Below are 27,422 nucleotides of genomic sequence, written 5' to 3'. Positions count from 1 at the left end.
TCTTTTTACATTTAATACTACTACATCTTATTGTTGCCATTTACTGACCACCCCCTATTTAAATTTAGGACTGGAAAAGAAAAAAGAAAATAAGCCTGATAGCAAATTCATCAACAAATGTTGGGAGGGCGACAGGACAGGAGGGTACTACTTCAGGATGGGCCTAAGTGGGGATATTTTAGCAGAGACCTAAACAAAGTTAGGAGTGAGCATGGAAATATCTGCAAGAAGAGAATCTTAAGCACAGGAAACAGCAAGTGCAAAGGCATTAGGACAAAATGAGATAGTTTGCTTTAAAAAAAAAAAACAGAAAAAAAAGTCAGTGTAGCTGCAGCAGAGAGAGAAAAGGGTAGAACGGTAGCCAGGATCAGGGCCAGGTTACATTGGCCTCAGAAAGCACTTCCAATTTTAAATATTATGAAAAGGAAGCCTATGGAGGGTTTTAAGTAAGACAGTAATAATGTGACCTCATTAGTACTTGAAAAAGGTCACTCAGGCTACTCTATGAAGAGGAGATCGTAACAGTGAAGAGAACATACAGCAAGATCAGTTGAGAGATAACTAAAGTGATCTAGGTGACAAGGATCTATGTGAAAGGTGATGGTGGCTTTGAATGAGGTGTGACACTTGAAGCAGACAAGAGGTCAATTTTTTTTTTTCTTTCCAGATGAGCGATACTACAGATTAGGACAATCCAGTAAAGAGGGAAAACTGACAACGCAGCAAAGAGAAGATAAGTCAGCAGCAAGGTCCTTGATTACACAAGAAGAGGTGGGGCCCAGTGCACCATACAGAACGTTGTCTTTATGAGACAAAGCAGTTCATCCATTTAAACAAGGCAAGGCAGAACGTAAAATAATGTATTGTGAGGGGGTTGCAGGATGGACAAGTATTTGAATGAGTAGGTTTTCTATGAATGCTGTAACAAATTACCACTAACAACACAAATGGATTATCTTACAGGTATGGGGAACAGAAGTTTGAAACTTGTCTTACTAGTCTAAAATGAAGGTCAGCACGTCTGTGTACCTTCTGGAGGCTCTAGGGGAGAATCAGTTTCCTTTGCTTTTCCAGCTTCTAGAGACTGCCCACACTCTTGCCCTTAGGACTCTCCTCCATTTTCACAACCATCAAAGGAGGATCATGACTTTCTCATCCTCCCATCAATTGGGTTCTCTTCTGCCTCTTTCTTTACTTGTAAGAATTCTTGTGATTATTTTGTGTCCACATGAATATTCCAGAATAATCTTCCCATGTCTAGTCAACTGATTAACAAACTTAACTTCATTTGTGACCTAAATTCCCCTTTACTATGTAACCTAAAACATCTGACAGGCTCCAAGGATTAGGAAGCAAACAACTCTGGGGGGCTGAGGAGCATTATTCTGCCTAACAGATAGGTTGGTAAATTTTGTGATGGAAAGACTGCTTTACATTTATTGAGAATAAGAGTTCATTAGCTGAGAATAAAGAAAAGCATGAGACAGTCTTTCTGGAAGAGAGAGAATAACCTGACAAAAATATATGGCAAGATCGGGGCACCTGGGTGGCTCAGTCGGATAAGCATCCGACTTTGGCTCAAGTCATGATCTCACAGTTTGTGAGTTCAAGCCACGCATCGGGCTCTGTGCTGACAGCCTGGAGCCTGCTTCTAATTCTGTGTCTCCCTCTCTCTCTGCCCCTTCCCCATCATGCTGTTTCTCTCTCTCAAAAATAAACAAACATTAAAAAATATATATATATGGCAAGGTATGCTGTGGGTCCATTTGAGGTTTAACAGAAAATTAAGTGATGTTTTCTCAAGCCAAGTAAATTGCTATGGTAATATGTAGAGGTAAGAGAGAAGATTATAATTAAACAGTGATGAGGGGTGGGTGGAGTGGGGAAGGGGGGCGGTGGGTGGAGTGGGGAAGGGGGGGTGGGTGGAGTGGGGAAGGGGGGGTGGGTGGAGTGGGGAAGGGGGGGTGGGTGGAGTGGGGAAGGGGGGGGTGGGTGGAGTGGGGAAGGGGGGGTGGGTGGAGTGGGGAAGGGGGGGTGGGTGGAGTGGGGAAGGGGGGGTGGGTGGAGTGGGGAAGGGGGGGTGGGTGGAGTGGGGAAGGGGGGGGTGGGCAAAGATTTGAATGTGTATGCAAAGGAGTGATTACAGTGGAGGTGGCAGGAATGGAACTGTGAATAACTATAGAATAACTGCATTTAAGTCACAATGTGATCAAAGAAACAGCTAAGGTAGACTCCCAAAGGAAGGGAGTTGTGAAGACAAGGTGGAGATCAGAGTGAGATGCTTATAATTACTATGCAGCATCGAAATTGGAGATGGAGTTTTTGATAACAAGGTCTAGGGCATGACCACAGGAGTGTGTGGCTCCTTGAGAAGGAATGGAGGTGCAGATCACTAGAGGAAGAAAGTGAAGGAAAGCAGAAGTCACGGATTATCAACAATTGGAAGTTCAAGTCATCAAGGATGTGACTGAGGTAGTAATGGAAAGAAATGCAGGGAGCCTGGTGCTATACCAATCAATGAACAAAGGAGAATGGTCAAAAACAAAGTCACTGCAATCATGACAAGCTCTGGGGATCTCACCTGATAGCTTTCCTTTTTTCCAGAGCTCAAACTGTAAGGAAGAAGGGAAAGTGGAAAGAATAACAGGAGATAAAGAGCATACAACATCTCCTACCTTTCTTCTAGTACCAAAGTATGAGAGAAAATATACCCACTTGAGATGGTTATAGGCAACGCAGTAAGCTCAAAGAATAACCAGGTTCAGTAACAGAACCCTTCAAAGTAAACAGGAACTTTCAGAGAAAAGGTTGAAGATATAAAGGATTTTGCTGACTGTGTGCTTCAGGAAGTACACAAGAGTCTGGAAAAGGAAAGGAGAGTGGGTCACAGTAGTAAGGAACGTAGATCAAATTAGGCTATGCACAAATCCACGAATCCAGAGGACAGGCTATGATCTGAGAAGTCTGAACTTCTAGGCAAAATGAGGTAAACAGGGCAAAAGGCATGACGGAATTAGTGTTAATGGTCTCTTAAGGGGGAAGTAAAAATAAAAATCGTTCTAACTATTGCCTCCTTATTGACACCATCCTTTGAGCCATAGCAGCTTACAGGCTGCCTCCACATACATCATTTCTTCAATTTTCTCTGTCTTCAAGATAGATTCCATGACCCATTTTAATTTCTCTCTTCCAAAACACTTAAATCTTCCACTTTCTCTTTCTGCACCTGCTTGATTGTTGTAGGAAAAAAAAAGAATATATCATCTAATTTTAAATTCGTAAACACCATTTCAAATGGGCACTCAACACTGATCAGCTACCCTACATTTCCATAGCAAATGTGCTTCTCCCACTTTCCAAAAATGACTAGTATTTCACACCATCTCCTTTCTCCTCAAATCTTCTACCCCAGGTGATGACCTCAGTTCTCATTTCACCAACGAAAACACAGGGAATTCATAGGACCTCCTCATCTTCCCACAACAAAATTGGTCAATTATGTCTGCATCAAGATGCACACTTTCTGCATTCCCTCTCATCATTGCTCTTGTCAAAGACCAACCCCTCCACCATTTCTACTTTTTGACCCTCTCAGCTCTTATCTTTTCAAAGACTCTGGCTGTTTATTCTTACCCCTGTAAGATTATTGTTCTTCCTCTCCTATGCCAATCTCGTGATGTAATAGCACTCATTTTTATTTAGATTTTAGCTAGCCAACATGTAGTGCAGTATTGGTTTCAGCAGAATTCAGTGATTCATCGCTCACATACAACTCCCAGTCCTCATCACAACTGCCCTCCTTAATACCCATCACCAATCTAAGCCCATCTCCCACCCACCTCCCTTCATCAGCCTCAGTTTGTTCTCTATCATTAAGAGTCTCCTGTGGTGTTTTCCTCTCTCCCTCTTTCCAACCCCCTCTTCTCATATGTTCATGTTTGGGTTCTTAAATTCCACATAAGAGCGAAATCATATGGTTTCTCTAATTGAGTTATTTTGCTTAGCCTAATACATTCTAGTTTCATCCATGTCATTTCAAATGGCAAGATTTCATTCTTTTTGATGGCTAATATTCTGTTGTGTGGGTGTATGTGTGTATACATATGTGTATATGCATATACACATATATATGCATACACACAGTTTGACTATTGTGGATAATGCTACTATAAACACTGGGGTCTGTGGACCCCTCTGAATCTGTACTTTTGTATCCTTTGGGTAAATACCTAATAGTCCAATTGCTAGATTATAGAGTAGTTCTATTATTAGTTTTTTGAGGAACCTACATACTGTTCTCCAGAGAGGCTGCACCAGTTTATATTCCCACTCACAGTTCAAGAGGTTTCCCCTTTCTCTGCATCCTTGTCAATGCCTGTTGTTTCTTGTGTTGTTAATTTTAGCCATTCTGACAGGTGTGAGGTGGTTATCTCATTGTGGTTTTGATGTGTAGTTCCCTGATGAGTGATGTTGAGTATCTTTTTAGGTGTCTGTTAGCCACTTGGATGTCTTCTTTGGAAAAGTGTCCATTCATGTCTTCTGCCCATTTCTTCAGTGGATTGTTTTTTTGGGTGTTGAGTTTGGCAAGTTCTTTATAGTCTTTATCTGATAGGTCATTTGCAAGTATCTTCTCCTATTCAGTAAGTTACCTTTTAGTTTTGATTGCTTCCTTCACTGTACAGAAGCTTTTCATCTTGATTAAACAGTTCACATTTGCTTTTTTTCCCCTTGCCTCCAGCAACGTGTCTAGTAAGAAGTTGCTGTTGCCAAGGTCAAAGAGGTTGCTACCTGTGATCTCCTCTAGGATTTTGATGGTTTCATGTCTCATATTTAGGTCTTTCATCCTTTTTGAATTTACTTTTGTGTATGATGTAAGAAAGTGGTCTAAGCTTCATTCTTCCACATGTCACTGTCCAGTTTTCCCAACACCATTTGTTGAAGAGACTATCTTTTTTCCATTGGATATTCTTTCCTGCTTTGTTGAAGAGGAGTTGACCATGTAGTTGTGGGTCCATTTCTGGGTTTTCTATTCTGTTCCATTGATCTTTGTGTCTCTTTTTGTGCCAGTAACAATAGTGTCTTGATGACTACAGTTTTGTAATATAGCTTGAAATCAGAATTATGATGCCTCCAGTCTTTTCTTTTTTAGGATTGCTTGGACAATTTGGGGTCTTTTGTGGTTCCGTACAAATTTTAGGATTGTTTGTTCTAGCTCTGCAAAAAATGCTAGTGGTATTTTGATTGGGATTGCGTTAAATGTATAGATCGCTTTGGGTAGTATAGACATTTTAACAATGTTTTGTTCTTCAATGACCATGGAATGCTTTTCCATTTCTTGGTGTGCTCTTCAATTTCTTTCCTAAGTGTTCAATAGTTTTCAGAGTACTTCTTTAGTTAGGTTTATTCCTAGGTATCTTATTGTTTTTTGATGTAATTGCAAATGGGATCAATTCCTTGATTTCTTTTTCTGCTACTTTGTTACTGGTGTATAGAAATGCAACAGATTTCTGCATGTTGATCTTATATCCTGTGATTGTGCTGAATTCATGTATTAGTTCTAACAATTTTTTGGTGGTATCTGTTGAGTTTTCTACATACAGTACCATGTCATCTGCAAAAAGCAGAAGTTTGACTTCTTCCTTGCCAATTTGGATGCCTTTTATTTCTCTTTGTTATATAATAGTACCCATTTAAAAAAATAAAGTATCTCCCACTGTACATCAAAACTTCTTCCGTAAGGATTATTTCCAAATGTTGTCACTACTTACTTAGCTTCCTTTCATCTTCTCCAGTTGAGCTCCCTTCCCCAACTTCCACTAAGACTGCTCTTGTCGAGGGCAGCCGGTCCATGTCATGTTGACAAATAATTTGGTCACTTTTAAATTTTATCTCAGTTGACCTTTGGAGCATTCAGTACAACACTTCCTCCTCTTGGCTTCCGGGAGACCACTGTCCTTGCTTCCTTCCCACTTTAGTCTCTTTTGCTGTGTTGGACTCTTCAGACCACCAAATACCATATTTAATTGTGCTAAGCATCATTATTTGTTCACTTGATAATCTTCCTCTATATGTGTTACAAAAGCTACTCTTAGGGCTTTAAAATGTTTTCTGTGCCTGCTAATGGTGATTCCTAAATCTCTTGGTACAGCACTGAAACTGCTCCCCCAGTCCAAACTTTGCATCCAACTATCTACTTGCATTTCCACTTCAGATGTCTAAAAGGCATCTTAAACTCAACATAGCCTAAGGGACCTCTTAATTTCCTCCCTGAATATTTCGTCCCAATTTTTCCCACCTCATCAACCAACACATCTATCTACCCCATTTCTTAAGCCAAATACCTTGAAGTCATCTGATTCCCCTTTTTTTTCTTACATCTCATAACCAATCTATGAATAATTCTGCTAAACCCAAAACCAAAATATATCCAGAATCTAAGAACTTTTTATCAGTTCCATATTATTACGCAAGTACAAGTCGTTATTGTAGCTCACTAGAACTACTAAAACTATTTTCTTTTTTTTTTTTTTTTAACGTTTTATTTATTTTTGAGACAGGGAGAGACAGAGCATGAACAGGGGAGGGTGAGAGAGACGGAGACACAGAATCTGAAACATGCTCCAGGCTCTGAGCTGTCAGCACAGAGCCTGACGCGGGGCTCGAACTCACGGACCGCGAGATCATGACCTGAGCCGAAGTCGGCCGCTTAACCGACTGAGCCACCCAGGCGCCCCTAAAACTATTTTCTAACTGATCTCCCTGCTTCTACCACTGTCTGTTTCCTAAAAATCTTAATCTTCAAACAGCAGGTACAATCATCTTTTCAAAACATAAACCTGATCACATCACTTTCCTCCTCAAAACTCACTAATACTATCTTATTCACATTTTAAATAAAATCCAAATCCACGAGTTGGCTTCCAAATTACCATATGATCCAGCCTCTAGTCACCACTCCAGTCGGCCACCTCCCCGTGGCCTCGTGTGCTCCATCCATATTCCCCTTCAAACATGCCAAATTTATTCATGCCCGGGGGATTTCTTCCCTCAACACAAAAACAATATGAACCAATCAAAAATAAAAAGACAAAAAACTGCTGGAACATCTTATTCATATCCTCAGAGATGCTTTCCCTGACTACCTAAACAGCCACCTACTTACCCATTATTTGAATTCTCTATACAGTATTTATCACCAACTCTGTTATTTGTTTACTTATTACCTCAGCTTTATCCCTAACTATACCTCTTCGCATGGCTGTAAGTATAAGAATATAGTTTATGATAGCTTGAAGGACTGTATTAAGAGGCACATTGTTAAATTAATGACTGCATTTTACATGCCCAAACACCATAAAATACCTAGGAATAAACCTAACCAAAGAGGTAAAAGACCTGTATGCTGAAAACTATTCAAAGCTTATGAAAGAAATTGAAGACGACACTAAGAAATCAAAGAACATTTCATGCTCATAGATTAGAAGAATATTGTTAAAATGTCGAAACTACCCAAAGCAATCTACACACTCAATGCAATCCTTATCAAAATAGCACCAGCATTCTTCACAGAGTTAAAACAATCCTAAAATTTCTATGGAACCACAAAAGACCCCAAATAGCCAAAGTAATGTTGAAAAAGAAAACCAAAGATGGAAGCATCACAATCCCACACTTTAACTCGCAATACATGCTGTACCTTAAAGGATTATTTTATCTATCTTAGAACATACCTATCAAATAGTAAAGATTGAACTTGAAAACCAGGTTGACTGATTTGAGTTCTTAACCAATATGCATATTTCTCTCTTTGCTATGGCTATTCCATTTTCTCCTGTTCATTTTTTCCATTCGTGTTTGGGCATTAAACTTTATGCCCTAAGTAACCAGGTTTTTCACTTGGAACATCAAGATAAATGTGTGTGGGCCTGAGGACATTAAATATCTCAAGCATCTAATGAGGTTTACAAAGAGGAGTTTATGAAAGTAAACTCATATTCCTCACACTACAAGCAAAACTGGCAAAGAAATTTTACTTTTTTTTTTTAACGTTTATTTATTTTTGAGACATAGAGAGACAGAGCATGATCGAGGGAGGGTCAGACAGAGAGGGAGACCCAGAATCCGAAACAGGCTCCAGGCTCTAAGCAGTCAGCACAGAGCCTGATGCGGGGCTTGAACTCACGGACCGCGAGATCATGACCTGAGCCGAAGTCGGACGCTTAACTGACTGAGCCACCCAGGCGCCCCAGAAATTTTACTTTTAAACAAAATTTCAGGTAAGAAAAATCTCCTTTCATAGTTACATTCTGCAGTAACTATAAACTATGTTATTAAATTTATAAAAAAGAAAAAGATCCTGAAATAACCAAAAACAGGCAGTTACTACAATAGAATTTTCCATTTTGAGATATGCTAGCACACCAAGCAGAATTTACCATTAAGCGGACAGTAAAAACAAAAACTTTGGTGAGTCAATCTGAACTCCTATGCCTTCAAGAAGACTGACACCAGGCTCTCACCTCGAAAGGCTGGGAGAGGAAGGAAGGGCATACTCACAGAGAAATGGGGCATAATAACCATATATAAGCAAACACTCAAAAAGAAAATTCAAGTAAGAGGGTAGAGACAGAAAGATCCAAATCATATGCTCCAGATTTCCTAATATTCTAATCGATAATGTTCTTTAAAATTTAAATACTCAAATGATGCAACATAAACACCAGCTTTTATATAGAACTATGTAAGACACATTTTATAAAATCCATTCCCAGGGCATCTGGGTGGCTCAGTTGGTTTCACATCCAACTCTTGATTTCAGCTCAGGTCATGATCTCACAATTGGTGAGTTCACGCCCCATGTCGAGCTCTGGGCTGGCAGCAAGAAGCCAGCTTGGGATTCTCTCCCCTCCCTCTGTGCCCCTCTCTCTCTCAAAATAAATAAGCATTTAAAAAAAAAAAAAATCCATTCCCATAAATTACTTACAACTAAAAGGTTCACAGAAAGCCTCCAATTAGTCATCCACAGCATCACAGTAGAAACCACAGCACAACTATCCAAATCCTAATGACTTAACCAAAAAAGTACCCATGTTTTCTACTTACCAGTCCTAAAATAATTCATAATTGAATCTCTAGTAATCCCTGGAATCTTGCATGTGGAAAACACCATTCGGAATTGATCCATATCTAGAGGATTATTTCCAACTTTATGAACAGGCACTTTTTCCCTATTAAAACAAACAAAAAAAAGTATTTTGGTCAACAAGTCTTTATAACACTTGTAAAACAAGTAGTCACAACTATAGTATCTTTGAATAACTAAAATTCAGCTTCTCAACATTTTGCCACCTAAAACTGTAGGTAAACCTGTTACTAAATTCACATAACTGTCCTTACTTTCTTAATAGCTGCCAGTAGTTCAAGTTATGCCAAAGACTTATACTTCCTCTTTCCAACTGAGTGCCTTCCTTTGGAGGCCAGTAGTGTTCAATATAAGGTGCAGGACCAGCAAAATTGACATTCAGTTGTGACGGTAAACGAGCATCCAGATAGGCAACATTCAGCCACCATTCTTCCAGCTAAAAGAAATTAAGAACTTCAGCCTAATGCAATTGGGTATACTTGAATGTATAATTGCTGCCAAAGAAAACCAAAAAAACAAAAGCTGTATTTGTTCTTTTCTCTTTACTCTTTAACACTTAAAAACACATTTACTTACCCACATCAAATTGTACACGGACAATGGACTTTAAGTCAATTTTACCTCAGTAAGCTCTTTTTAAAAAAATGATAAATTAAAAAATAAAAACACACTTTCTTGTTTTAAATTATCACAGATATTGAAAAATGGTATTATGATCATTTCTTTCTTCTGGAACTATAGGATCTTAATTATAATTACATTACCAAAAACAGGCAACAAGAAAGCACTGAAAAGTCACCTTCAGATAGATCATACTGAAGTCACAACACCGAAGTCCTTAGGTGAGTTTTCCCAGAGTACTTTGGGTATAATAAATATTTAACAAATCCTCACTTAATTATAACAACTAGTAAGACATTTGCAATTTTCCTTTTCCAAGCAAAAACTGCAGTGCTAAATCAGAAATATGAAACCTTTTCAGTACACATAAAACTAATTCAGAATTTTCAGTGCTTTCTGTGTCCTTCTTTTATAATATGCAACTAAATTTCAGGCAGATATGCAGATCTCATCAAATTATCTGGAGTTATTTTTTAAGAAATGGATGTTATAAACTATAATCATTCAGAAAAGGAAGTAACCAAAAAGGATACAGACTTCTTACCTTACCCTGATTCAATTAAAATTGCTCAAGTCTCAAGACTGTGAAGAAAGAAATCTCAAAGTATAAAATTCTATTACTCCTTCATAGTTATCAATGACTAATGGAAAGATCAACTTGCTTTTTATTTCTAAAGCTTAAATACAGTTACAATCATTATTTCTAGATTAAGGCAATTTTTTTTAATGTTTATGAGACAGCACGAGTCATTGACGGGCAGAAAGCGAGAGAGCCACAGAATTTGAAGCAGGCTCCACGTTCTCAGCTGTCAGCACAAAGCCCAATACAGGGCTCAAACCCACAAACTGCGAGATCACGACCTGAGCCAAAGCCAGAAGCTTAACCAACTGAACCACCCAGGCACCCTGGCAATTTTTTTAAATTATGAAAACCTAACCTCTGGTTCACACTACAGAAGCAGAGTAGTTAAGCTGAAGAAGCCCAAGATTCCTTAAAGAAAATTATGCACTGCCTCAGTAATGACTGTATCAACATCTCCCTCTCAATCTACCTAATTCCAACATATAATACTCAAAACCATTCTCCACTCCAACTTTGTAATGGCCCTTTCTCTCCCATGCAATATTTAAGTATTTGTATGCCACCTATGTGGCATGTCTATTTTTTTCAGGCTAGGATTACCTGAACAAAATGTTTCTCTCAAAGCAGGGTCTGCATATCACCTCCACCAGGACCACATGGAAAGTTAAAATAAGGACTTCTGGGCCCCCATTCTAGAGATACTGAATCAGAATCACTGGTCCCAGGAAGTCTGCATTTTAACAAGTTCTCCATGTGGTAAAAGAAAAGTTCACACACAACACTTAAAACTCCCTAGAGTTAAACAATTCCCTCATTCTTCTGGATGATTACAACAACGACTGCAAGGATATTTACACTAATAATTTTAAATTGAAAGCTATTTAAATAAAACATTTTTATTTTTCATTCAAGCATCATCAATTTTCTAATTATAAGTACAATAACACAAATACCCAATTTCTTTTTCCTTTTGCCCTTTCAAGTAATTTCTGGTGCAATTTTCTTCCAATACCATCTTGAAATTTTTGGACAATTTCTTCAGTTTTTTTATATTCTTCTTTATTTGCAAATGGCTTTACTATAAAGATAAAATATGCATTAAAATACTTAGACATCATGTACCATAAACTCACATTATTACATAAATCTTGAGACTTAATTACGTAAAACAATTATAAATGCATTAATTACTACAGCAGTCCAATAAATTATGACAGAGTTTACAACATAAAAATAGCTGAAAAGCAACAATGCAAAATGAGGTGAAAAATAAAACAGTGGATACTGGGTAATCTGATAACCTTTTTCTGAAAAACTATTTTAAAATTATTCTGGATGATGAGAATTAAAAAGATAAAGATAGAACTATCATCTAGCTATTAGCCCAACAGAAAAGTTAATCCTGTTTAGCCATGAATAAGAGAAATTAAAATCTCCTTCCACTAATGTTCAAGCAGAGCCTTGAACATCATGTACGTAAGTGCAATATGTACGTAAATTTAAGTGTAAAGCCTGCCTCCAGCCCAGAGCCAGAGCCAATAACAGTTTCCTTCCAAATACATACACACACACAAAACAAAAACAAATAAAAAACAGGATTTTAGCCCATGAAAATGAAAACCAATTGTTCCGAAAATTTGCTACCGAGAAAAGCAAATTAGCAAAGGACATTAATATCTTCCTTTTTTATGATTCTGTCTCTTCCAAGTACTATCTTAAAGTCAATTTAAACAGCTGTATTTAGCAACAGTCCAAGTGAAATGTATAATCAAAAACAGTGAATAATCATTAAAATTTTTACAAAAGAAACTTGAATTCCCAGATAAAAGTACCTGAGGAAAAAGAGAAAAGAAGAAACTTAAAGAACATCAAGGGCTTTTCAGTTCAACAAAGTGAACCAAATGCATACATTTATCTCCAAACCTCCTAGAATTCAGTAAAATCACGGTAATTAAAAAGGCAAAAACCTATAAGGACCAAGAATATGGAAGGAGAGGACAGCAGACCAGTTAAGCTAACATTTTACAAATTAGAAAACACATGAGAAAATGGGGACTTTGTAGAATGGAGAAAGCCTGTCTAAAGCCTAGACAGCGGAAGGGAGGAAGATACAAGGTTAAGGTTAGGTGCAAACCAAGAAGCAAGTCAATTCCTGCAGTAGAATCCCAGAAAGGTTCAAGAATTCTAGGCAAATGGACTTTCAAAGGGGGGGGGGGGGGGGGGGGGCAAAAAGTGGCTGAAAACAGGTCTCCTGTAGATCTTTCTCCACTCTAGAAAGCCAGGCAACTTCCTACCAATGCCAGCAGAAATCTAGAGGTTTATTCTTAGGAAAAATTGACAAACAGAATACATGGCTCCTAAGTCATATTGAAAAAAAGATTATGATGAAAGGGTACACCCAGAACAATGACCCCTCCAGCCTCCTTCCCCTACTTAGTTCCCAAAACACTAGAAATCAGGCTAATGCCTTCTAAACAAAAGAGGACTCTTTGGGGAAACAGATCAGTCCAAGAAAAATTATTACTTAGGTCTGGGCATGGTCCCAATGGAACTGCTAGATCTCTGCAACAAGAGTCACTAGAAGGCCCACTGGTCACCAAATCCCTACCCACACATATAGAGCTTTCAATCGGCTTTTTAGGGTCTAACTCTAAAATATGAAGACTACAAATTTTCTGATATTTGAGGAAAGCCTCTCGCATGACAGTCAAAGGCAGAATAAGCAAAAATAGGATTGGTGGTCCCAAACAATAAACAGACCCTTTCCCAGGAAGGGAAAGGCACTAATAATAAGGGAAATCATTTTTTAATTAAAAGCTTAGTCCAGAATGCCCCAGATCCAATTACTAGGAATTCCAGAAAGAGAGGGAAAACAAAGGAGAAAACTATTCAAGAAACACTATTTTTCAAATTTCCTCAAACTGCATAACTTGAATTTTTCAACTTAAAAGAACCTACTGTGTATTCAGAGAAATAAATGAGAAAAAAAAATCTACACACTAAGGGACATGGAAACAATCAAAATGGTAGGGATAAAAAGGTTTCCAAACACATCTGTAAAGTAAAAAACAGGCCACATATGAAGGATCAAACAGAATGGCATTAGACCTCTCAAGAGAACAGACAGTACCTTCAAAACTCCTAAGAAAAATCATTTCCAACCCAGAATATTCTATATTCAGCCAAACAATCAGATATGAGGGTAGAATAAATTTTTAGGTCTCACATTCTTTTTTTCCCAGAAATTCTTTTCTCAAGTAGCTACTAAAGATGTACTTCACAAATATAAGTGAAAAGAGGAAGAAAAAGACAGGAACCAGAGAATCCAATAAAGGAGGGAGAGGTGAAGCAAACTGCTAGGATAATGGGGGAAAGAAAGTCCCCAGAGAACAGCTATCAACCAACTTAAGAAAAATATGCTGATTGAAGGAAGAGGGCAGAGGGCCCTAGGAGGGATGTCTCCAAGAAATGAAACTCAGAGAATAGCTTATGTGTTTAATATATGTATAGGTACATACACATATATGTATTATATATAATGTACATAAGGGTTTTCAGTGTATTGAAGTGTTTGGGAGTGAATTAGTTAAGGATACAAAGCAAAGTAAGCAAATGAAAAATGAGGCAAAATCAAACAAAAACAGCAAAAAGGTAACCAAAGCACAGTGTGATTGACTGCATAATCATAAACCCTAAATGATCAGGTAAAGTAACACAGGTACATACTGATTTAAATGAGGTAAAACCTGGAGTTCAATCAAGTGAATACTAATTTAATCATTTAATCCCAAATGGTGATTCTGTACAACTATATTGAGAGAATGAAAAGGAAAACGTGGATATGTTGGACTGCATATATGCTGAGCGTGAAGAGTGGAAAGGTAAAAGGTGTGAAAGAGCTAAATCCACATCTTTTTACCAACAAATTTATAATATCTAAAACTAAAAAAAAAAAAAGAAATAGTAGTATAAACATGTTACTTTAAATCTGGAGATAGAAGATATCTGGAGATAAACAATATCAAAAAACTGAGAAAATATTTGAAAATGCTTGCCTGAGGGAGTGGGATTTGGGGGTGGGAGTAGAGAATGAGGCAGAGGCCTGCTACTTTTTATTATAAACCTAAAAATACTATCTGGCTTTTCAAACTATGGAAAAAGTAACTTGAGAAATAAAGACAAAAAAGTTCTGCACATTTTAAGGATACATTACCATGAGTCTCAAGGAAAAAACAATTACACCCCCATCAACTTCTAGTAATTTCATAGTTTCCTACATTACTAATAATATAATACATACGAAAAGATTACAAACATACATACCTGATTCAAGATATTTTTTTAATGATTCTTCAAGTGAAGGAACAGGCAGAGATGGAAGAGAATCCTGGTATTGAAATGTTCGTTCTTCAGTTGATTTAGCCAAGTGATTTTCCATGATGCAATCACAACAGGAAAACTAAAGAAAAAAGCCCTCACAATTTCAATCTCATAAATATTCTTATATATGCTAGTTCCAATGCAATAAATCATTATCTAGAGACCACAGTATATACAGAACTTTGTTCTAGTCCTTACAGAAGTCATAAACTTGTCAGAGTGAGAAAATCAATTAAAAAACAAAAAAAACAAAAACAAAAAAACATGTAGATTCCAAGAGGTGGAGCTCAGAGTCAGTACCTACTATTTGCCAAGTACTACAGTATCATAGAAGACCTTATCTAATCTTCCTATTATCTCTGCCTTTTGGCATTCACTGACATTTTACATACCAAGAAACCAAAACTCAAAAGACAATTTACCAACTCTAGTAAGGTCAAGATCTGTTTGATTCCAATCTTCCCCTTAAACAAAAGCTACTAGAGACAGGTAAGAGAACCCACAGGAGCTCTAAATGGGTAGGGAGAATTCAGATGTGTAGCAAGTTATGCTGGGTGGAAGGTGAGCACTCCCAAGAGCCTAGTATGAAAAGCAGAAGATTCATCCAGCTGTGGACTTGTAGAATATTACAGAATTCATCAATCATACGACAAGCTGTTGTAACCGCATGCAGATGGTTTGAAGCCTACCCAGAATGACTTCAAGTATCCCCAGCAATCTTGAACAAATTTATTAATTTTCATCAGAGAAATCAAACTAATCCAAAATGTGAATGAGGTATACAAATGTTAAAAGGAAAACTAAGTTTCTCAAAGTCTTTAATAGCAACTGAGAAATCAAGAAACCTTAAGAATTATCTGTGCTTTCAAATCTTTTTAAAAACTGACAGCAAACCAAATAAAATATTCCACTCATAGGTTAAAGAATAAAACATTATCAAAAGCAAGGGTGTGGCAGAGACTGTTATCAGCCAATATTAACTGTTTCCTTTTTTTTTTTTTTTTCTTAACAGAATCCTGACTTTCAACTGGGTATAAAGCCACACAGCTTTATCTCCTACCCTGCCTTGGAGCTCAGTATGACTTTGAAATGTGTCACCTCCAGGTCATGCCCCTATAAAGGACTAACTACATGTGTTCTCCCTGTGCTTTCTCTCCTCACTAACAGGTATGACCAATGGAAGCAGCACCTTACAGACACCTCAACTGCTTACAGACACCATGTATTGACAGAATCTTCCTATTACCCCTAGCCTCCACCCTCTAGATGTATGTGAAAACACTGTCATTCATGTCATCAAGCTTTGTTAGGCTAAAACAGTTCAACCTACAGCGCTAATAAAAAGATATAATCCAGAAGTAAGGTACAACAAAGACCTCCCATTTAATAGCTTCTTGCTATCTAATGACTTTGCACTTTATTTTGACCATCCACCAACATTAGCTTTAGACTTAACGGAAATGTAGGCATGGGTCCATATGCCAACTCTACCACTTTCTAGTCATGAGCCTCTGGGCAACTGACTTGAACCAAATTCCCTTATCTGTAGAGAGGATAATCATACAATCAGAAAGAGTTGTTGTTAGGATTGTTTTATTTATTTTTATTATCATTCTTAAATAGGCTCCATACCCAATTGGGGCTTGAACTTGCAACTCTAGGATCAAGAGTCAGATGCTCTACAGAGCCAGCCAGGTGCCTCCAGGATTGTTTTTAAATGACTGCAAAAACACGTCACAGGGGCGCCTAGGTGGCTCAGTCGGTTAAGAGTCTGATTCTTGATTTCGGCTCAGATCACGGTCTCACAATTCGTGGGTTCAAGCCCCGTGTCGGGCTCTGCATAGACACCAAGAAATCTGCTTAGGATATTCTCTCTTTCTCTCTCTCTTCCCCTCCCTTGCTGGCACGCAATCTCTAAATAAACTTAAAATAAAAAACAAAAACACACATCATAAAAATAAAGCAATCTGGGGCACCCGAGTGGCTCAGTCGGTTAAGCGTCCGACTTTAGCTCAAGGCATGATCTGCCGGTTCGTGAGTTCGAGCCCCGTGTTGGGCTCTGTGCTGACAGCTCAGAGCCTGGAGTCTTCTTCAGATTCTGTGTCTCTTGTCTCTCTGCCCCTCTCCTGCTTATGTGCTGTCTCTCTCTCTCTCAAAGAATAAACATTTAAAAAAGTGTTAAAAAAAATAAAACAAATAAAAAAAGTAAAAATAAAGCAATCTAGTTGAGACAACCATGTTATGCTAGGCAGAATTTCTAGGAATGGCTCCCATGATTTCACCCCTACACTCTCCAGAACTTGTGAATATAATGAGATCATCACTTCCATGACTGTGATCATGTTGTCTTACACAGCACAGGTGACCTTAGATTATCCAGGTGGGTCTAATCATTTGAGCCCTCAAGAGCAGAAAGCTTACTCCAGCAGTTGGCTGTAGATGAGTCAGGGGGATTAAAAGCATGAAAAGGATTGAAGGTGCTATCTGGCAATGAACATACAGGTGGTCTTACGGAACTGACAAGGCCCCCAGCTGGAGCCTAGGAAGGAAATCGGGTCCTCGGCCCTAGTACACCTGCAAGAAAATAAATTCTGCACCTTCACTTAGCCTAGAGGTGGATTCTTCCTCAGGGCCTCCAGACCAGAGCCCAGGACTAGAGAAACCTTTATTTCGGCTTTGTGAGGTGCTAAGCAGAGTACCCAGATAAAACTACCTGGACTTCAGACCTATAGAAGCTGTGAGATAACCACTTTGTGATTTTGTGTGGTTTGTTTTGTTTTGTTTTTTTAACTAAGTTTATGGTAAATTGTTATGGCAGCAATAAGAATCTAATACACATACGTAGAAAAGATAAGCTATTCTCTGTATACCTACCTCCCTTAGTACTTAATGGACGCTAGAAAAATGATACCAAGACTACCAATCCCATACCTATATGGTCTTAACTCACCAAAACGTACACAGTGAAAATATGAATTAGGAGATTTTTTCAGCAAGGACTGTTTTGAATGTTCAACTACAAAGATGAAGTCTAAAAGAACCTACATACGCATTAAGAAAAATCATGACACTGGATTTAATTACAGGATGGCTTCCTGGGGGCAATAAAATGTAAACACAGATTGGAAAAGAGAATCGGGAACAGCAAGTAAAAAAATAAATTGCCACATACCGGTACACGAAGATGAACTGGTTAGGACTTCCAGGAGGCCGCTGCAACCATCCTGTTTGAGAACACAGGGGTTTGAACTAGGCTGGTGACTGTGGGAAGCAAGAAACTAGCGTGACAACCGCCGGGGGCGGGAGGGAACATGGAAATTTTTACCAAAAACTGGCTTAAGAAAATGGAAGACAAGAAATCTGCAGACTATGAAGCCCTAAGACTTAAAACTGTTGGGAATCAGAGCACGCACTCAAAAGAGTCCATCTACCAGACAGCTGGCGAACAACTGTTACGGGATTCACCAGGTTTTGGACAACCACACTCAAGAGACAAAGTGCTGCCGGTGCCCGGTATCTGGGGCCCCCGCCCAGACGCAGGGCGACAAGCTTAAAGCTTGGGTGTAGATACAGAAGTGCAGAGCGAGGAGAGCTCAGACTTCTCCCACCACACCAAAAGTTGCTCCGCACACTCAGGAGGCCACCAAGTGAGAGAAATCCAAATAAGCAGCGCTACGGCACCACCCGGCGGCCCAACCTCGGGGGTACTTCTACGACCGCGGCAGGCGAGCTGCCAGACTACTCGACACTCCCGCCGAGTCCGAGCACTTCCGCCGTTCCACGCTATGGAACTCTGTTCTACGCAACTTAACTTTTCCCCACCATCTCCACGGGCTGGGGAGAGAGGGAGCGCTGCCCCATCGGGCCTACTGGTCCTCACCGCTTGCCCTTCACCTCCTCGGCCGCGACCCGCGGCCCCCGAGGAGCAGGAATTAAACGGAAAGCCGCGAGGGTCCCGCCCCGCAGGCACCGGCGAACGAAGATTGGATGGAAAGCCGCGAGGGTCCCGCCCCGCAGGCACCGGCGAACGAAGATTGGATGGAAAGCCGCGAGGGTCCCGCCCGGTACTTGAAGCCTGGGACGAGCCGGGCCTGCGCTCTGACAGGACCCAGCCCAATCTCACTCGGGCGTCCTCTGCCGGAGGCTGGGTTCCAGGCTGCGGGGCTGGGAGGGGCTTCCCCGACGCCAGAGAAGGGCTTCCCCGACGCCAGAGAAATGGCCCCAGCCCTGCCGGACAGCGGTTGACTGCTTTCAGCAGGTGGAGCCCAGCGCCCGGGCCAGGGATACAGCGGGAGACTCCGGGCAGGCAGTCCTCCGCCTACGCAGGCACACAACTCTGGGACTGACGTAGTAACTGATGCCTCAGACTCAATCTTGGTCCAGTTTGTGCAAGACTCGGCGCCCTGTTTACCTGCCTCTTCTAGCCCCAGCTCTGTCTTGCCAGCCGCTCCTTCCCCTTAACAGTGCGACTCTTTTTGCAACCCTCAAGCAATAATTTATACCATTGCTTTTTAAAGGAATCTTGTTCACCCTGTGTCTTGGCAAGAGAGTAGTGACCACACAGATATCTGCTTAATCTCTTTTTCTATCCACTGAGACTGAAGTTTGCCCAGCGAAGATAATGCTTCAAGCACTCTGCAGCATCCCTGGCTTCCCTACCCGTCTACAATTCTTCATGATGTCCAAGGTCGGTGAAGCCCCAAGGGATGCTTACCCTGCAAGCTTGGGGTTGATCTGATGTTTTTTTTTTAACTATTGCGCCAAAAAATAGAGTTTTCAACCAAAATAGAGCTAGACGAGTTCAAGAAGATCGCAATGTGATTAACTTCGTTAAACAGGCCAGTCTATTTTACATTTACCTCCTGAAACAAAATATACTGTTCGAATTTTCATTTTAAATACATTGTTTCATTTGTGTGGAAGCAAAGACCAATCTTTTACCCTGGCTCTGAACTAAATATCCAATATAAAGAACTGAGTTTCTAATTAACATATCAATGGAGGTCTCAATCCTTTATCTGTCTTTCCTAACTCCCTGGTAGTTAAATCTGAAGTGAATGGAACTGAAGCTATGTATAACTGAATATTCACTTGGTTTGAATATTCCTAAATTTCCTACAGAACTGTTAATGTGTGTGATTATGGTGCAGCTCCAGCCCTTGCTGAAGGTGTTGCATAATATATGACAGACACACCTTTCTAATAAAAGTTCTGAATTCTGAACTATATCAGGTCAAGCAGGTTTCGAATAGGAGTTGTAAATTTGTAGTAGTTGTTTCTGAAGTTGTCATAAAGACTATTTCTCACAGTATGTAAATGTTGTGTTCTGGATAATGTTACAATTGGCTGATAAGATAGTATTCGCACACAGAATAATAAAGTAATAGAAAGCTGCTCAAAAGCCTTCATCGTACTTTTTTCTTCTTCCTGATGAGTCTTGGCACCTCTTGAAAAATTTATGCTTATTTAATGCCTTTTGATGGCATAGAAGTTAGGGTCTCTTCACTATCTTTCTCCTACTCTTGTGACTTATGGGGAAACAAGTTATTTCTGTAAAGATTCCTGGATTCTTGAAAGGTGGAAAAAGATGGACTGAATGAAAATGACAGGAATGGAGACTTGAGTGTGCAGGGAAAAAATGTAAGCTTAAAATATACTGAGGAGCCACTTGGGTGGCTCAGTCAGTTAAGCACCCAACTAAGGTCATGATTGTATGGTTCCTGACATGGAGCCCCACATGGGTGCCCTGCGCTGTCAGCATGGAGCCTGCTTGGGATCTCTATCTCCGTCTGTGCCATGCGCACGTGCTCTCTTTTTCAAAAATAAATAAATGTTGGGGTGCCTGGGTGGCTCAGTCGATTAAGCATCCAACTTCAGCTCAGGTCATGATCTTGCAGTTTGTGGGTTCGAGCCCTACATCGGGCTCTATGCTGACAGTTTAGAGCCTGGAGCCTCCTTCGGATTCAGTGTCTCCCTCTCTCTGTGCTCCTTCCCTGCTTGCGCTCTGACTCTCTCTCAAAAATACATAAACCTTAAGAAAAAGTTTTAAAAATAAAAAAATAAACCTTTTTAAGAAGATTTTAAAATATACTGATAAGCATATGTACTAATAATCCTTAAAAGCATATAAGTGATTTTTCTTCAAAATGCATAATAAATACTTTAATGGCAGACTCCAGATTATGTTCTGTTCAAGTTAAATTCTAACTGGTTTGCATTTCTTAGAGTGATATGGAAGATACTGGCTAGTGAGGAAGATGTTTCAGGCACATGAAGTACATTGATAACAGTAAGTTTTACCAAGATTAAGAACTGATTGTGAATCAAAATATTTTGCTGCAGAAAAACTTGTAAGTACTATAAGTGGTGATAATAAGTTTTTTAAGTTGCCATAAAAGATCTTTCATTTTTAGTCCTGCATAGGTCTTTCTCACTATGCTACAAATAGAAAAAGCCCTTAGAGACGAGTCCAGTAAGTACAACTAGCTTACTGCTAAGACTTGTAACTCTAATGTGGTGGGGAAACTGAAGGGAATCCGATTTATTTTATTTTTTAATTTTTTTTTAATGTTTGTTTATTTTTGAGAGAGAGAGACAGAGTACAAGCCGGGGAGGGGCAGAGAGAGAGGGAGACATGGAATCTGAAGCAGGCTCCGGGCTCTGAGCCATCAGCACAGAGCCTGACGTGGGGCTTGAACTCATGAACCATAAGATCATGACCTGAGCCAAAGTCTGAGGATCAACCGACTGAGCCACCCAGGTACCCCAAAGGAGATCCATTTTAGAAAAGGTCCATCTGTGCTGTTTGTCTGCTAGGCCCATTTGCTCATGTTTTATATTTCATCTTGCATCTGAGTAAACCAAAGAAGCTAATTATGTTTACATTCCAAGGGGGAAACAAGAAAGTTAATCATTCTCTGAGTTTCGTCCTAGGCCCCCATATACCTGATAGCATCTTAAGAACAAACCTCAGCAGACACTGGTGCCAACAGCCCCTTCCTTCGGTGATTTGTGGAATAACACCTATTGTTCACCTGACACTCACCTTTGATTGGACCCTACCCTGGATTCGTGAAGGAACCCATGCCCTGGACCCCTTTCCAACATAAAGCCCTAATCCCAAGCAGTGGAGAAACTCACTTCTTTTCTGAGCCTCCCAGACACTCCATCTGGGGTATTCTATCTGTTCTGTGCTATCACTTAGGTTATTCATTAAACTCTGCTCTCACTTCTTCCCGGCTCATATTTGATTTCTATCCTGTACAAAGCCAAGGACCCTCCAGTCCTATAAGACCCCCTTTGGGTCCTCAGACATAGCCTGCTTACTATGTCACTACCTGTCACTAAGAAGTAATGAAATAACATATAAATAGCTCTAATCTATAGGATAGATCTTGACTTTCATCCCAGTGTGTAAAATGAACATATGGAAGACATAGTGTTCTTATTTTTAATGGGGAGGCAGTAAAAAGGTGATCATTTTGGGAAGCAGCCAAAAACAAAGTATGCTGGATGCAAAGAGGCCAAGAAGGTCTAGAAACCTACTTCTGCACCTGCGAGACATGTGTTCTCAATTGCACAAGGATTCATCATGTAAACCCCACGTAGGCAGGCTTTGGCATTTTCTGGGAAATAAAATGATACTCTCCAAGCTCCATGCTCCTACTTTATAGTTCTGAGAAACTCCCAATAAGATTTACCAGGTGTCCCAAAGCAGGGCCCATCATGCCCATGTCTCCAGCTGGGCAGAAGCCCCAAGAGAAACTGGAGTCATCCTGGCTTGAGCAGGATTTACAATCAACCACACGAAACTTGTAGTCCTTAGAACACAAAATGGGTTTCATCATCTCTTGCAGCTGCCATCCACTCTTTCTTTTTTTTTTTTTTTTTTAACGTTTTATTTTATTTTTGAGACAGAGAGAGACAGAGCATGAACGGGGGAGGAGCAGAGAGAGAGGGAAACACAGAATCTGAAACAGGCTCCAGGCTCTGAGCTGTCAGCACAGAGCCCGATGCGGGGCTCGAACTCACAGACCGTGAGATCATGACCTGAGCTGAAGTCGGACGCTTAACCGACCAAGCCACCCAGGCGCCCCTGCCATCCACTCTTTCGTAACACGCAAACTGCTGTGGGAAACCTTCCTTCCTGTTCTTGTTCCTTCACCTTCTTACCAGCAACCCAGGCTGACTGCGTACCTGTTTCCTCACAAATCCTTTCCACTGCCCACCTTTTGTGTAATCACTGTGAACCCTTCTCAGCTGCAATTGCACCCTGAATTCCCTCCATCACTAAAGCTGCTTAATCTGAATAGTTAACATGACTAAGCAATTTGACACAATTGTCAACACCGGCTGCCCACTATTGTGGTTTTCTTGTTAGCATTCCAAATATCCTGGACTCTGCTTTGGTGTGCTTAATATTCACTTCCTTTTTCGTGTGTTTCATACACATTCATATGTGATTAGCTACAGAGATAAAAGGCTATACAAGCAAGTGTTTATTTTTAATTTATTTATTTTTGAGAGAAAGAGAGAGAGGCAGAGCAAAAAATAGGGGAGGGGCAGAGAGAGAGGAGACAGATAATTGGAAGCAGGCTCCAGGCTCTGAGTTGTCAGCACAGACCCCTTCACTCAAACTCACAAACTGTGAGATCATGCCCTGAACCGAAGTCAGACGTTTAACCAACTGAGCCACCCAGGCACCCCTACAAGCAAGTATTGACTGAGCACTGCTCCTTACCTAACATTCTATTCAATATCAACAAATCAACAAGTCAAATCCATAAATTTATGAAAACCTCCCCTCAGAGAAATACAAATACACGTATAGAAACAAAGTGTAAAAAATTTCTGAAGGTTCACAGATGCCCTGGAGCTTACTCATACATACCCTTTCAGCCTTGATCAAAGCATGGGCTACAATTTTCATCAGAACACCTGAAATGCTTGTATCAAATGCAGATTCCCAAAGGTTGCCCCAGGCTTTAATTGAATTGGAGGGAGAAGGGGGACCCCAGAATCTGCATCTCTAAGGAGACAGTCATTCCCTACCCTCCAAGTATGCGGAGTGCATAGCAAGTGAGAATCTCAGGACCTAGGTGTCTACACATCCCACATTAAGAATCCTAAGTAAGAATAGCAAAAATTAAAATGATAGAGAATACCCAGTGCCATGTCTGGAACTTAGGAATCTGAGCAGAAAGCTGTCAAGTAGAGAAAGGGAGAAGGAGGCTTGCAGCCGAGGAAGGGGAAGAATTGGACAGAGGGAAGCATGGGCACAGAAGTGTGAACTAATGACAGTCTGACTGGGAACTGGAAAGAACTAAATAAAGGAAGTTCAAAGTGCTCACACGAAGTCATGAGCAAGACTGTCGGAGTCACATGTAGAAGTCATGAGGCCAAAAATAGTGGTGCCAGGCTCAGGCTGGTGTGGTTTTGGAGAAGGGATGTTTAAAGTAGTCTTGGTGGGAGGACCTGGGTGGCTCTGTTGGTTAGGCAGCTGACTCTTGATCTTTTTTTTTTTTTAATGTTTTTTAATGTTTATTTATTTTTGAGACAGAGAGAGACAGAGCATGAACAGGAAAGGGGCAGAGAGAGAGGGAGACATGGAATCCAAAGCAGGCTCCAGGCTCCGAACTGTCAGCACAGAGCCCCCACACGGGGCTCGAACTCATGGACCGTGAGATCACCACCTGAGCCAAAGCCGGACGCTTAACCGACTGAGCCACCCAGGTGTCCCTGCTCAGGTCTTGAGCTTAAGGTCGTGAGTTCAAGCCCTGCACTGGGCTCAGCACTGGATGTAAAGCCTACTTAAAAAACATACATAAATAAAAATTAAAGTAGCCTTGGTGGTACATAAGGATGTTTCATATTGTGAGAGTAGAGGGGAATCCCATGAGCAAATATGGCAATAGTATTTATCTGAAGAGAAAATAGGAGCTAATGAGTACTTCAAGAAGCTATTCTGGAATCATAAGATGTCAAGAATAGAAAAGACCTTGTTACTTATCTCTTACAGCATCCTCATTTTTAAAAACTGCTTTAAAGTTTATTAAATATTTATGTATTCATTAGCATTTGAGGTAATAGTTTTATGAAAATACAATAGGTTAATATAAAGTACATTTCATCACCATATTTATTTTTTAATTTTTATCCGAGCCTCATTCCCTACCCCCAGCCCCCAATCTCCTCACTTTCTTATTGACACCTAATGATGTAATTTGCATCCAGGTCACACATGACAAAGCTGAGCTTGAAAGTAGCTCTATTTCCATACCACTCAAATTACACAGTGCCCAACGCTGAGAGGTAATAGGTCAATATTTATGCTACAAGCAACCTTTATCCAGTAATTGGCTCAGTAGTGATAAACACTGAGGATGGGCATTTGAGACAGCTACAACAATAGCCTACAGCTGCCACTGCTCGGCTCACCTCTGCCCCTACGCAGGGGAGCCACAAGGCACAGGAAGCTCCACTCCTTCGGGGGCAGGCATTGCTAGTGAGCGATGACCAGGGGGTACAAAAGCCAGCCCCTTTGCCTCAGGTGGAGCTAATTTGGGGGCAGCTCATGTTCCAGAGCCCCCCAGAATAGACTGAGGCCAACTCCAGCCAGGACAATTGCTCTGCCCCATTCAGCCTCACCCGCTGCCTCCCTGGGTCACCATCATGCATGGTCTTGGATCCAGATGGCAGAGAGGTGGAATGCAAGAAGGAAGAGGCGGACTGCAAGAAGTTTGGGAACACCGGAATTGCTGGAGGTAGAGAGAGACTTTTTCTACTGGAGCAGAAGTGTTTTCAGGAAACATAAGATCAATGGGTGGGATTAGGTTTGTCATAAATGAAACCTGGGCTTTGGACATGATATTCAACCATTAGAAATGTTCGCAATCCTAGATAAATGTCCACAAACCTGTAAACAAGTGAAAGTTTGCGTCCTGCTGTTACCCTAATAATTTGGCACATTTATTTTTTCTCCTTGGTTCATCCATCCATCTATTCCACCATGTTATTGTCAGTCACAGTAGTAAGTGCAGGAAATAAAGTGGAGCCTAAGACTGACATGTCCTCTAGCCCATGGAGTTTACAGTTTAGATGGGGAGACAGCCAAGAAGCAAATGAAATACACAAGTAAATATCAAATAAGCATTTAAAATTTTTATTAAGATAGTAAGTGAAATAAAATATCTAATTTATATACTTGGTAAAAGAAGACCTCGTGGACAGATAACATGAAGCTGAGACCTGAAGGATGAATATGTTCCTGGGGGTGCCTTGGTAACTGGGCTCTTGCCAGGTGAAGATGGTTGAAAGAGTCCTCTATGTAGAAGGCAATCGTGTGCAAAGACTTTGAGGGATCCCAAATGAGATCCATGTGGCTGGGGTCCAAGAAGCAGAGGAGGCATGTCAAGAGAAGAGGTAGGACAGGAGCAAGCTCACACAGGAATGCTCACCATCCAAATCAGCATGAGGCTTCTAAACTTCAGCTGCCGCTTTAAATGGCCGTTCTGATCTATCTATGTTTTGGGAGAGGGATATTTCAGACTGCTGGAGTGCAGTATTTTTAAAGACAGACTGTCCATATTGTTTTACAACAACCTCATCAGAAAATTTTTAGCCAGGAGTTCATTTTGAAAACCTTGTCTTGGTTGGATAAGTTCACTAAATTCCCCTGAGCATTCAAGGTATTCCAGTTTTGGACAGTTTCAAAAGGTAAGATTTTATTCAGACCTACACAATTAACTAATATTTCTTTAAAGCAATAATATTGCCCAATGTTGTTGTGTATTTGGGGTGTGAATATGTTATGCCAGATGACAAAAGGGATTTTGCAGAAGTAACTAAGTTAAAGACCCAGAGATAGGGAGCACTTCCAGGGTTACTCAGATGTGTCTAATGTACACAGATGTTCTTAAAAAGAGGGAAGTAGGTGGGTCAGAGCCAGAGAGGGAGATGTAAAGATGGATGTCAGATGTTGGAATCCTGTGATTCCCACCTGTGTTTGAAGATGGAAGGGAGCCACAGGCCAATGAATGCAGATGATTCTAGAAGCTGGTAAAAGGTAAAGAAACAAAATAGCTCTTAGCGCTTCCAGAAGGAATACAGTTCCACTGACCCCTCAATGTTAGCCCCTTTTTCTGAGTTTAGATGGTAAACCTATGTTGTTTTAAGCCACTAAATATGTTGTAATTCATTACAGGAGCAAGAGGAAGTTAATATAAAATAGGCATACCAAATATGTGCCCAAGGCCACATCACTAACATCACTAGTAAGTGATGGATCACAGTTCAAGCCTAGATCCTCTGTGACTCCCAAAGTTATACTTAAGCCACTCTCGTAGTGGTATGAGTTAAAGATTTATTGAATTAAAGATATGTTGAGTTAAAGATTTATTCCAAAAGTCTGAAATAGCTGAGAAGAGGATATGTCCTAGTATTTTGAGTTGGCTTTGGTATCACATCAGTCTTCCAAACAGAATTCCCTGCAACAGTGGTGTGGATAAGACCAACTACAACAAAGTCCAGAGCAAATCTTGAGTGAAAGAGAATTTCTCCATTCTGTCTCCCCCCCAACCCCACTACACTTAACTGCTACTATCACCATGATCTACTTTGAATTCTTGAGTGTTCACATTTTTAGCAATACACAAAGTGCTTCACATACATAAAGTTCCTTCATCCTTTGCTTACACT

The 27,422-nt window shown here is 40.2% G+C and overlaps 1 protein-coding gene and 1 long non-coding RNA gene across 5 annotated transcripts in view; one reads left to right on the top strand and one right to left on the bottom strand.

The window, feature by feature from the left end:
- CROT (carnitine O-octanoyltransferase) overlaps positions 1–18,691 on the bottom strand; it is a 50,707-nt gene extending 32,016 nt beyond the window's left edge. The window contains exons 1-6 of one of the 4 annotated variants that reach the window (XM_042916911.1): positions 18,607–18,691; positions 17,899–17,950; positions 14,670–14,805; positions 11,300–11,424; positions 9,397–9,578; positions 9,103–9,227 (exon numbers count right to left, since the gene is read on the bottom strand). In XM_042916911.1, coding sequence (XP_042772845.1) covers positions 9,103–9,227; positions 9,397–9,578; positions 11,300–11,424; positions 14,670–14,784 — 547 coding nt within the window. In that variant the 5' untranslated portion in view covers positions 14,785–14,805; positions 17,899–17,950; positions 18,607–18,691. Of the gene's footprint in view, positions 1–9,102; positions 9,228–9,396; positions 9,579–11,299; positions 11,425–14,669; positions 14,806–17,898; positions 17,974–18,538 lie in introns of those variants that run through there. The other 3 variants (XM_042916884.1, XM_042916891.1, XM_042916901.1) reach the window with 3 other exon arrangements.
- An 86-nt stretch (positions 18,692–18,777) lies between these two features.
- Positions 18,778–21,943, top strand: LOC122207120. The gene is made up of 3 exons (XR_006196667.1): positions 18,778–19,413; positions 20,952–21,015; positions 21,660–21,943. It is a non-coding gene; the product is annotated as an uncharacterized LOC122207120 (long non-coding RNA).
- Positions 21,944–27,422: the final 5,479 nt, after the last annotated feature.

This window comes from Panthera leo, chromosome A2 (assembly GCF_018350215.1).
Source record: "Panthera leo isolate Ple1 chromosome A2, P.leo_Ple1_pat1.1, whole genome shotgun sequence".
Taxonomy (NCBI): Eukaryota; Metazoa; Chordata; class Mammalia; order Carnivora; family Felidae; genus Panthera; species Panthera leo.
Note: the sequence above shows the minus strand (reverse complement) of the source record. Positions and strands in the feature narration are given on the sequence as shown.